A 12,392-nucleotide genomic window follows, 5' to 3' on the forward strand; every position below is an offset into this window, starting at 1 on the left:
GTGCTCCAGTATAGGCATAGAATGGTCCTCACTACAAGAACCTACTGATGCATTTCAAAGAAGGGACTAGATCCACATATACATTCCTTTGAAGACCTCAATTGGATCCCTTCATGGAAATGAGAAGTGACCCCATGTGCATAGTTGCTTCATGTAAGCATCTGAGCATACACCTAGTTCTGGACTGGGTGTATTTTTTTATATTACCAAGGGTTTTAATCAAACTGCTGTTGTTATTGTCATGAAATCTATGAAGAAATATGGGTTGATTTCTTTTGAATGAGTAGAGATGCAATGTTTAGTTGTTTAATAGATTGAAAATGTTTTAAAATATCTAAAACTTCAGCCAAGGTTTTGTAAGTGTATATATATATATATATAAAAGTTCACAGCTGGTGCAGTGTAATGCCTGTGAAACTGAGCAACTTAAGCAAGCAGCTGATTTTTAAAATAAAACCTTAGCATTTAGACAGGACTTCAGAATAGCACAACATATGCATGACATTCTGGAAGCCGTATGACTTTTTTCTGTCTGAACATGCATGCATAGCATTGTGTCCTAAGTTCCCTAGCCAATTGAAGTATGCCCAATTGAGCTCCATGCAGTTGCTTCTGAGTAGACATGTATGGGATTGCCACAGTATCTCACTGGCATGTCTCCCATTAAGGTATTTCCATTGGAGTCCTACTGATAAAACTTCTGACCAGCACAATATCTCAACCTATACCAATAGGAATGAGATTTCCTAAAATCTTTGCTGGGTCATCATACTTGCTGGGGATCGAAAATTTTGACTCTTGATGGAAATTCTTTCCCAACATAGACAGTTGTTTTTAGCCATCCTCTGTGGTATGTGGTCTGGCTCGCTTGCTTGAGTTATTTGTGCCTACTTGCTCTGCAGTGCAAAGGAAGAAATGGGTCTTTAGCTGGTGCTAGAAGATAGTAATTTGTTTTTTTTAATAATGCTTTTTGACCCATAGACCTTCCTCTCCAGTTTGTTTGATATAATTGGTCTGACATATATTTTGTAATAATTGGTGACAATCGTTCATTCTTCTTAAAAAAAACCTTTTTAAAAAATCAACAGCTTTGCTTATCTCTTTCTCGCTCATGGCTGTTTTTCTAGATGAACATGACAGGCTTTGCCAAGTCATGCTGTCTTCTACAGATTCAGGAATTTCCTGACAATTGAGCATGTTTTAATTATGGCTGCTTTCTGGATGTTGGTGTGGATGTATTTTGGTAGGCCTCGTTTCTGAAGGCTTTCTGTGAAAATAAAATTTAAAAATGATGTGATGCTGGTGACTGATCTAATGGAATAATTGTAATGGAACTGACTAATGGACTGACTAATGGAATAATTGTAATTTCCCCCTGTTGCCATAGTTCTTTAACTTCCATAGCCAGTGGTGTATATTTTCTTCTCTGTTCAATTCCTTTTGTGCAACTCTTTTGTCACTAGCTATTGCTATGTCAATGAGGTAAGTATGTGTGTTTCTTTTTTGTTTATGACTGTTTTGTCTGGTTGATTGCAACATAGTCTCTTGTCCCAGAATGGTTCTCATAGAATCATAGAATCGTAGAATTGGAAAGGGCCTATAAGACCACCGAGTCCAACCCCCTGCTCAAAACATTTTAAATCTATTTTCAATGACGGTGTGAAAATGTGTGAAGAGCGTGATATATCTATTCCCCCAGTTAAGAAGAGAGAAATATCCACTTGGATTGATGACCCGTTTGAGCCCCAGCATCACTTTGATACAAAAGAGGAGCAGGAGAGAATAACTTCATTTTACCCACTCCTAGACTCAATGATTACTTGTATTGACCAGCGATTCGAACAGGAGACTTGTGAAATTGCGACTGCAGACATTGGCAGGGATGATATGAGAATCATTTCCAAAAAATTTAAAGTGTCCTTGGATGAGTTGGAAGCTGAAGTCGGACTGCTTCGGGGTTATGAAGGATCTGTTCCTGAAGGTAGCACTACAAACACCACCAGAGAATGGCTTGATTGGCTAAAGGAATCGGATCGGTCTTCCATGTTGCAGGCCTTTTACGAATGTATTCAATGTTTTGCAATGTTACCTGTTACAAGCTGTTCATGCGAAAGAGCATTTTTGAAATGCATATCCTTTTATATGCTGATGATATGGTTCTAATTTCACTTACCCGTATAGGTTTGAAAAGGCTGCTCTCTAAGCTCAGTGTATTTTGTACTAAAGAAAAACTGAGCATTAATTATACTAAGACAAAGGTGATGGTGTTTGGGAAAAGACATTCTCATTTCCAATGGTCTATGAATGGTCATCAGATTGAACAATGCCAGGAATTTAGGTACCTTGGCATTCACTTTGCAGAGAACCTCTCCTGGAAGCCACATATAGAAGCTATTAGAGCAGTGGCTTTGAGATCTATTGGAGCAATCCTTAGATTTTATTACACTACAGGAGGACACTTGGTTGTTCCAGCTCTGAAAATATTTCAAAGTAAAGTCATTGCCCAGATCCTGTATGATGCTGCTGTCTGGGACTGGGATGACTCTCAAATAGTTAAACTGGAGGCACTTCAGAACACATTTCTTAAAAAACTGTTAAGACTTCCTCCAGGCACTCCTGCAGCATTGGTCCGGACAGAAGTAGATCTCCCCTCTATTAGATCTCGCATTCATTTTATTTTATTTAGCTACTAGCTGTACCCTGCCACGCGTTGCTGTAGCTCAGTCTGGTTAAATTGAAAAGAAAGAAAAGACAAAGTGGATGTTTCTAATATGTTTAATTTCACAATGCTTGTGGATATAATTTTTTTTTAGTTGTTCCATTGTCTGTGTAGATATACAGATTGTCTGGTTTGCCGACTCTAGAACACGCAACATATAATTGTCCATGTGAGAAGCAATCTGTGTCTAGATCTAAACCGCACAATTCTAAAGATTGGCCCTGAGCTTTGTTGATGGTGATTGCAAACGCCAATCGAATTGGGAATTGCAATCTCTTAAATTGAAATGGCATATCTGTTGGAATCATAGGAATGCGAGGAATGAGGACATCTTCACCTTTGAAAGGTCCTGTCAAGATTGTTCTCCATTAAATTTAAGAGCCTTGCAATAAGGACACACTTCAGTCATAGTGCCAATGAGAACATGCCGCCTCAAACTATAATCATCAGCTGGGTTGTACCGGAATGCAAGGCGATTGTAATCGTGTGATTGTTTACCACGGAGTCGTGTTTGACGCTGATGTGCTGTTTCTCGTTGACGTCTTTCAGCCCCTCTCAGCCTTTCGCGTTCATTATGTTGAGAACAAAGCAGATCTGTAGCTGTAGTACGCGATTGCCGTGCTCGCAACCGTGCATCCTCAAGTCTGGCTGAACGTTGCTTAGTTGATTCCTTGGCACGTATTTGAGCCATTTTTTTTTCCTCATTTGCTGATGCCCGTTCTTCCTGAGTCTGATTTGCAATTTCTCGTTGCAGTGCTTCCGCTCCGCGAGTACGACGACCTAAGTGTGATCTTCTGCGAGGCATTATTTGGATGAAGTAAAGCAGATTGTTTGGTTTTTAAAAAAGGTTTTTTTAACGTTGAGGAGGTTAGTGGAAACTCCTGGCAATTACCTTTCTTCAGAACGTGTAACTGTCACAGGTGTGACATCTATATTCACTCAGCCAATTGTGAGAAAACATGCAAATAGAGGAGGCAGAGGCAGCGGATTGGCCTACTGGTTGGCGATGTCACAATGATCAGCAGGACTGGTTTTGAGGAGGCCTATTTCTTCGATTTTAAGACAAACCTTTGACCCCATATAGAACATAGTTACATAACAACGCTCGCATATTCGAACGCAACGTTGTGTCAAAATTTCAAAGCAAACGGTGAAGAACTTTCGGAGATATAACGGCAGTAACGAACGGTCTTTTTCATTTTTATTTATATAGATTGGAGAATTGTACAGGATTCCTCAGTTAGGATTTTCCCCAAGCTATGTTTTGAACAGCTATCAAACTGCAAAAGCTGGAGTTCAAGATATTACAAGTTGCTTGAATTGTATCCTGCTCTTCTTGACAACTTTTCTGTCTTGAACTCACGGGAGAAACTTCGGGAATTATAGGCTTTATAAATTTGACCATCAAAGGGCTGTTTACCTGGTAAAGCTTACATCCCCAAAGCTTAGGCAGGCATTTACAGCCCTCCGTTTTCAAACTATGCCCACAGCTGTGACAGATGGCAGATATCAGCGCACCCCTTTGGCCCTCCGTCTGTGTATTTGTGGGGCCCCAGAAATTGAGGATCTGCCTCTTTATTTGCTCTTCTGTTCTTTATACTCTGAACCAAGAACCAAATTTTTGGAATCTATTCTGTATCAACTACACTTCAATACCACTTCAGAAAAGATTTTCTATCTCCTGTCTGACACTGACTCTAGGGTAACGCACAAAGTATCTCTTTTTGCCCTGGCAGCAATGAAAATTCGGGAAAGATTTATTACTGAGATTGCAGTTATTACTGAGATTGCTCTTATTTAACTACAAATTTTATATTCAAATCATGCTTTTAATTGTACTGAATTTTATTCTTTTATTATGTATGATCTGTTTGTGATTATATGTAGTATTTTTATATAGTTGTTTCTCCATAGCGTATCTATTCTGTATGTGAATGTCCTATGGCCTAAGCATTAATAAATTACTACTACTACTACTTTATATTCAATCAATGTTTACCTTAAAAAAAAATATCCCTGGCCGAACCACCTAATGAAATGTGCTGCGCATGCCTCTGCTCACTGGGTTGTTGTGAGGTCTCTTGGATGTCTCTATCCCAGTGATGGTGAAGGGCAATTTGGAGTGTAAAATTCTACACAGCATGAAAGGCATGGGAACCCTGCCCCCCCTTCCTTTCTAGATAGCCTCCAGACACCAGATTTTTATTAAAAAGTTTTTATTTTATTTGAAGTGTTACAGAAAAGAAAATGAATACAAACAATCCCCTAACACTTAATATCAAACCAACAATTATATGGATATGTATAATATACAAAGAAAAGGAAAAGGGAAAAAAAGGTTGATTGATATAACTACTAGGGAAAGGAAGCTTAATCGAATTAGAAAAAAAAACCCACAGGCAACTGTCAGCTACATCCCTGCCTCCAGCAATATATGTATAATAATGATGAACTTTATCTGCAGACATTGTCCAGGTAATTCTTTAAATGTTTCTAAACTGAGGGAAATAAATGATTAACAATTATTAACAAGACCTGAGTTGGAAAGATCACAAACTCCTGTCTGTGCTGCTACTTTTTGTATTTTGGTAGACACACTCCTGTCCAAACTCAGCTACACTAAACCCCTGGATGTCTAAATAGTTTTTTGATGGGCTGCAATTACTTCCTAAAAGGAGAGAGACCAAAAAGGCTTTTAGAAGGGCTAATAATACACCAAGACAATGGGTGTGTTCACTATTGCTATGACTTCATTCATTGGCTGAAAAGAAAGAAAGGTAGAAGCCGGCTGGTTTCTCATGAAATAAATGGGCAGAATAGTGGCTGCACACTTTGCCTCGTATCTCAGGTTCCAAACTGCCCAGAGATTTGCCTCTTTTTTGAGGTGAAAGCTGGGAATCTGGAGATTGTGGTTCATCGTGTGGGAGGGCAACTGCACCCCCTTCCCCTTTCCTGTGGATGCCCATGGGAACAAATGAAGTTCTCCAGAGCAGGAGTCAGGGGGGTCTGCTGAAACGATAGATTGGGCCTGTTCTGTGGTCTCTACAAGCTATGGGAAGACTATGGTAGGTGTGGAGCTGTTGAGATATTTTAATGATTTCATTTCATTTCTATACCTCCCAATAGCCAAAGCTCTTACAAAAATTTAAACCATAAGATACAATATAAAATAGGGAAGCTTAAAACAACAATATAAAAATACAACAGAGCAGCAATGGATTTAAAATACAGACTTAAAAATACAGATTTAAAACAGCAGAGCTAAAAGCCTAGAATGCTAAAATGTTAAAACACTGAGAAAATAAAAAAGGTCTTCACCTGGCGCCGAAAGGAGTACAATGTAGATGTCAGGCGAACCTCTCTAGGTTTGTAGCCGGTACCCAGAAAACTCTCCCCACTTACCTGGTGCCTCTGCCATCCACCGCTGCGGACACTGGAGGCACCAGGTAAGTCGCCTTCCCCACTTACCTGCGTCCGCAGTCCGCCGCTGCCGGCTTGTGTCTGGCGGCTTCCACTTCTGGGCTTCAGTGTCATCAGAGTGGAAGCTGCCGGACACAAGCCGGCAGTGGTGGCAGACCCAGGTAAGTGGGAAAGGGGGGGAGGGGGCTTACCTGGGTCCACCAGCACCACTTTGAGGATGCTGAAGCTGCTGGACACAAGCCGGCGGTGGACCCAGATAAGGGGGATGGGGGCTTACCTGGATCCGCCACTGTCGCCTTGAGACCAGTGGTGGCAGCGGTGAACACAGATAAGTGAGGAAGGGGGAGGGGAGATTATGTGCTGCCTCTGTTGCCATCTTTCTTCTGGCGGCTTCTGGTGCCATTGGAAGTGAAAGGGAGGAGGACGCACAATAACTTAAAATGGCACGGCCTACTCCCTTTCATTTCTGGCAGCGGCACCGGAAGTCGCCAGGAGAAAGATGGTGGCAGCGACAGAGGCAGCAGGTACGGAGACTGGTGGGGGGACGACTCCAAAGCACCGAGGTGGCCCGAAGCTTCGGACCGAATTGGCTTCGGCTTCGGGCTGCCTCGCACTTCGCCCAAACCGCCTCGGATCCCGTTTGGAAAGTTCCAAACCTCCCTGATCCGCTTCAGATTGGGGTTCAGATCCGAGGCGGTGCACAGCCCTACAATATTCCCACTGCATCACCATCTGGAATTGACCATCCTAGTAGGAGCAGAACCACTGCAGTGCAGTGCCTCCAACTCCCGGCCCAGACAACCTATCCAGAAGGATACCATGACTGATGGTATTGAAAGCCACTGACAGGTCCAGGAGAATCAACAGGGGTGGGTGCACTCACCCTGTCTCTCTCCTAGCAAAGGCCGTCCAACTGGGCAACCAAGGCAGTTTCCATTCCAAACCCAGGCCTGAAGCCCAGTTGAAATGGATCTAGATAATCTGTGACATTCAAGAGTGCCTGGATTTGTCCTGCAACCACCAGCTCCAGCACATTGCTCAGGAAGGGCCTATAGGTGTTAACACCCTAAAGGTCCAATTCAGGCTTTTTCAGGAGTGGCCTGATTGCCATCTCTTTTAAAGAGGCCAGCACCACACCCTCTCTCAAGGAGGCATTTACAACCGCCTGCACATAGCCAGGAATCCCTTCCTCGTTTTATGGGATAAGCCAGGACGGGCAAGGCTCAAACACCCAGGTGGTCGTCCGGACTTGGCCAAGCCCCTTATCCGCATTCTCAGGTCTCAATAACTGAAAATCATCCAATAAACCTGGATAAGACAGCACCCTGGACACCTCTATTAATGGAACTGCATGGTGTCCAATTCATGAGGAATCTGAGCAACTTTATCTTCAAAGTGCCATGCAAGTTAGTCACAGCAAGCTCCTGGGGGTTCCACAGTCTCTCTCCCTGGCCCAGAATGTATCAGGCCACAAACCACTTGGAAATACTCTGCTAGATCTACTCACAGATCACCCTCCTCCTGCCCAGTCAAGAAAACCAGATCAGGCGCATGTCTTTCTGCATGCTTTTGGCCGATGACATGTTGGAAAGACCCATGGTTATCATGGCAGCCAGGAAGATCTGAGCCCCCCCCCCCCCCAGATACAGCAGCCTCAGCATGGAAGTTGAGAAACCCCCGAAACAATAATCTTGGGAGTTCTCAACACGAAATCTGAGACAACCTCCGTCAGCTGAGGCAGGGAGCCTGAGAAGAAGGTGGGGTGGGAGCTACACCGGCAGGATCCCTCATCTGCCCTGGGTGCCCAGCGCTAGATCGAGGCACGCAAGACCCACACTCAAACAAACCGGAAGGCCAGAGAGGAGAAACGTATCCCTATAAACCATGGCAGACCCCTCCCCAACCCCTGAGTATGAGCTGGTGTGCACCTAGCACCCAGGAGGGCCCAACTGGGAGAGAGTAACCCCTCCCAGTTCACCCACCCAGGTCTCAGTGACACACCCCTGGTCGGCCCACTCATCCACAATAAAATCATGGAGGAGAGAGATTTCGTTTTGGACCGACCTCGCAATCAGGACCAGCAAACTAGAAAGGCCCCCAGGATCCATCTGGTGGGGGGAAATGACAAGACAAGAGAATGGCTGTCATGAATCCAGCTCCTCTTCCCCTCAGCTGACCTGTAAATACCCCAACACCACACCAACCCCTCCACGTGACATCAGTCACAAGGGCACCCCCTTGTCCCCTGCAGTTCTCTGGGCACATATTATAAATACCAAACAGTCAAATAATGTGTAATAATATAGAAGAGAGCAGCAGTTCAAAGGAGATGAAGATAGGCAATCGTTCTTTTTCTACAGGAAGCTTTTCCCCTCAGCTGCTGCTAAAAGCTGCTGGTAGCTGTGGAGAGCTGATCCTAAATATCCCAAAAGGTGATAGGGCAGGGCTGGCATGTGCTCCTCTCTGGGACTCCAATAAACCCAGGACACTGGAAAACGGGCCCATTTCAACCTGGGGAAAGGAGAAGAGATGAGTTGGCACAGGTGTCGCTCATGTCAAAGACGGTGGAGTAGTCGCCGAAAACAAGCCTCCACAGTTTGAATCTCAGCCCAAAATACACTCCACCTCTCTGCATCTGGGAGCCCACTCTCTGAACCTTGGCAAAGGATATGCAGATGATCAGTAGATGTCAAGTGGGAATAAAAACAGTGTGAAGGTTTGGAACTCTCACCACGCCCTTTCTTACCTGGGGAAAGAAGAAGAGGCAATTCACCAGACGACCGGCTAAAGTCAAATAGCTGGGGGCAGCCGCAGGAAATCTAACCTCGGCATCAGCACTCCCAACTGAAATGTCACTCCAACTCTCTGGCTGTGGCATCGCGGCCCTCTGTAGCTGCAGAAAAGTGGAGCAACTGGTCAACAGACATCCAGGTTCGTGTTACATGAGGGGAGTATGTAAGATATGGAGGCATCACAGCTTTCTGCTCTTCCTCATGCTAACCCAAAGCCCTGCCACTCAGAGCCCCACTTTCCTTACCTGTGGCAAGTAGGAGTGGAAGCTCACCAGACGTCCGACTAAAGTCAAACAGCCTCAGGAAACCTGTCCTCGGAATCACCACTTCCCACTGAAATGTCACTCCAACTCTCTGCCGGTGGCATCGTGGCCCTCTGTAGCTGCAGAAAAGTGGAGCAACTGGTCAGCAGACGTCCAGGTTTGTGTTACAAGAGGAGAGAACTTCAGAAATGGTGTAATCTGAGCTTACTGCCCCACCTCATGCGAGCTCCAAGTTCTGCCCCTCAGAGCCCCACTTTCTCTTACCTGGGGCAAGTAGGAGTGGGACCTCACCAGACGTCTGGCTAAAGTCAAACATGTGGGGGCAGCCGCAGGAAACCTGTCCTCGGCATCACCACTCTCCTCTGGAATCTCACTCCAACTCTCAGCCTGTGGCATCATGGCCCTGTGTGGCTGCAGAAAAGTGGAGCCACTGGTCAGCAGACGTCCATGTTCTTGTTATACGAGGAGAGAACTTCAGAAATGGTGTAATCTGAGCTTACTGCCCCACCTCATGCGAGCTCCAAGCCCTACCACTCAGAGCCCCACTTCTCCTTACCTGGGGCAAGTAGGAGTGTGAGCTCACCAGACGTGTGGCTAAAGTCAAACAGGTGGGGGCAGGCTCCAGAAATGTATCCTTGGCATCATCACTCCTCACTGGAATCTCACTCCAACTCTCTGCTGGTGGCATCGTGTCCCTCTGTATCTGCAGGAAAGTGGAGCAACTGGTCAGCAGATGTCCAGGTTCATGTTACACAAGGGGAGAACTTAAGATATGGAGAGCATCAGCAAGGGGTCACAGTGGCCAGCCCCTCTCACTCAGGCAGAGAGCATCAGCAAGGGGTCACAATGGCCAGCCTCTCTCCCTCAGGCAGAGAGCATCAGCAAGGGGTCACAGTGGCCAGCCCCTCTCCCTCAGGCAGAGAGCATTAGCAAGGGGTCACAATGGCCAGCCTCTCTCCCTCAGGCAGAGAGCATCACCAAGGGGTCACAGTGGCCAGCCTCCCTCCCTCAGGCAGAGAGCATTAGCAAGGGGTTACAATGGCCAGCCTCTCTCCCTCAGGCAGAGAGCATCACCAAGGGGTCACAGTGGCCAGCCCCCCTCCCTCAGGCAGAGAGCATCAGCAAGGGGTCACAATGGCCAGCCTCTCTCCCTCAGGCAGAGAGCATCAGCAAGGGGTCACAGTGGCCAGCCTCTCTCCCTCAGGCAGAGAGCATTAGCAAGGGGTCACAATGGCCAGCCTCTCTCCCTCAGGCAGAGAGCATCACCAAGGGGTCACAGTGGCCAGCCCCCCTCCCTAAGGCAGAGAGCATCAGCAAGGGGTCACAATGGCCAGCCTCTCTCCCTCAGGCAGAGAGCATCAGCAAGGGGTCACAGTGGCCAGCCCCTCTCCCTCAGGCAGAGAGCATTAGCAAGGGGTCACAATGGCCAGCCTCTCTCCCTCAGGCAGAGAGCATCACCAAGGGGTCACAGTGGCCAGCCTCTCTCCCTCAGGCAGAGAACATCAGCAAGGGGTCACAATGGCCAGCCTCTCTCCCTCAGGCATGGAGCATCAGCAAGGGGTCACAATGGCCAGCCTCACTCCCTCAGGCAGAGAGTATCAGCAAGGGGTCACAGTGGCCAGCCTCTCTCCCTCAGGCAGAGAACATCAGCAAGGGGTCACAATGGCCAGCCTCTCTCCCTCAGGCATGGAGCATCAGCAAGGGGTCACAATGGCCAGCCTCACTCCCTCAGGCAGAGAGTATCAGCAAGGGGTCACAATGGCCAGTCTCACTCTCTCAGGCAGAGAGCATCAGCAAGGGGTCACCGTGGCCACCCTCTGTTGGGTTTGCCAGAACTTTTCCTCTGGGATTCTGTCCGTGCTCAGAAACAAACGCACATCATGCAGGTCTTACTTAGCAGAGCTAGTTTATTCACTTCAGGCTTCTGTGCAGTCCTGTGCAGTTCAGTTCCATTTTACAAAAGTGAGAAATTATATACACATCTACACAGTTCTTATCTACATTACATACAGCTGTGATTAGGCTAACCCAGCCTCAAGGATCTTTGGTATATTCATATCATTAACACCATGATTTCTTAGAGAATCCTGGCAAGGTTCCCAGTACAGCTCCTATCTCAAGGTAATTGCTCACAGATAGTCTTTTCCTGTTTAACCCTGAGATAGCCACACATACACAATTTTAATGACTAAGCAAGTATCTTACTTTTCATATACTTAACAGTCCTCCTCTTGCACATGTTGTTCAAATTGTGTTACAATCTGAGACCTAGCTTTAAAAGCATCTCTTTGTGTTTTACCATTGAACGTTCCACCTGTCCTTTCTCATTTTGTTTTACTTTGAATACCCATTTACTGGTAATGGCTTTACGACCTTCAGGTAAAGGTACTAGCTCCCACGTTTCATTTTTTTCCATTGCTTTTATTTCCTCTGACATTGCTTCATGCCAGACCTGAGCCTCTGTAGGTTCCATTTCCTGAATTTCCTCAAATGAAGTAGGTTCATAGGCTATCAGTAAAGCTCTATGAGAAACCTGTTTGTTTTGGTATTCATCTGAGTAACGAATTGGAGCTTTGCGTTCCCTTTCTGATCGTCTTGGCATAGTTACAGGCATAGTTTCACTTTCCTCCACAGTTTCTTCCTCCTCCTCCCTCTCTTGCTGAGATTGCTCAGGAATTTTTTCTGTGTCTACGTCTTTCTGTTCTACAGGCAAACTTACATACTCTTTTGTTTCCTGCATCTGTTCATGAAAGACTACATCTCTGCTCACAATTACACTTCTGTGATATGGAGACCACAAACGATAGCCTTTTGTTTGTGTATCATATCCCAACAGTTTACATTCCAAACCTCTTTGAGTTAGTTTTCCTGGTCTGTTTTCTTTCTGAACATGAGCAAAACATTTACTTCCAAAAACCCGTACATGTGACACTCTAGGTTTTCTGTTGTAAAACATTTCAGATGGGGTTTTTTCATGTACAGAGTGGTAAAGTCTGTTTAACAAATAATTTGAGGTGGACAAAGCTTCTGCCCAGAACAAGTTAGACAATCCTGACTCTCTCAGTAGAGCTCTTAACATGTTCTGCAAGGTTCTGTTTTTTCTTTCTGCAACTCCATTTTGAAATGGTGAATATGAAGCAGTAAGGTCATGTTGTATACCCTCCTCACTGAGGAATTTTTTTAATTGGTTGCTAAGAA

At 45.5% G+C, this 12,392-nt stretch overlaps 1 protein-coding gene across 1 annotated transcript in view; it reads right to left on the reverse strand.

The window, feature by feature from the left end:
• The window catches only part of LOC134413640 (uncharacterized), an 86,724-nt gene that overhangs the window by 61,324 nt on the left and 13,008 nt on the right, over positions 1–12,392 (reverse strand). The window contains exons 4-6 of the mRNA XM_063147699.1: positions 9,751–9,897; positions 8,204–8,247; positions 6,188–6,264 (exon numbers count right to left, since the gene is read on the reverse strand). Of these exons, the coding sequence (XP_063003769.1) occupies positions 6,188–6,264; positions 8,204–8,247; positions 9,751–9,897 (268 nt within the window). The remainder of the gene's footprint in view (positions 1–6,187; positions 6,265–8,203; positions 8,248–9,750; positions 9,898–12,392) is intronic.

Source organism: Elgaria multicarinata, chromosome 2, assembly GCF_023053635.1.
Source record: "Elgaria multicarinata webbii isolate HBS135686 ecotype San Diego chromosome 2, rElgMul1.1.pri, whole genome shotgun sequence".
NCBI lineage: Eukaryota > Metazoa > Chordata > Lepidosauria > Squamata > Anguidae > Elgaria > Elgaria multicarinata.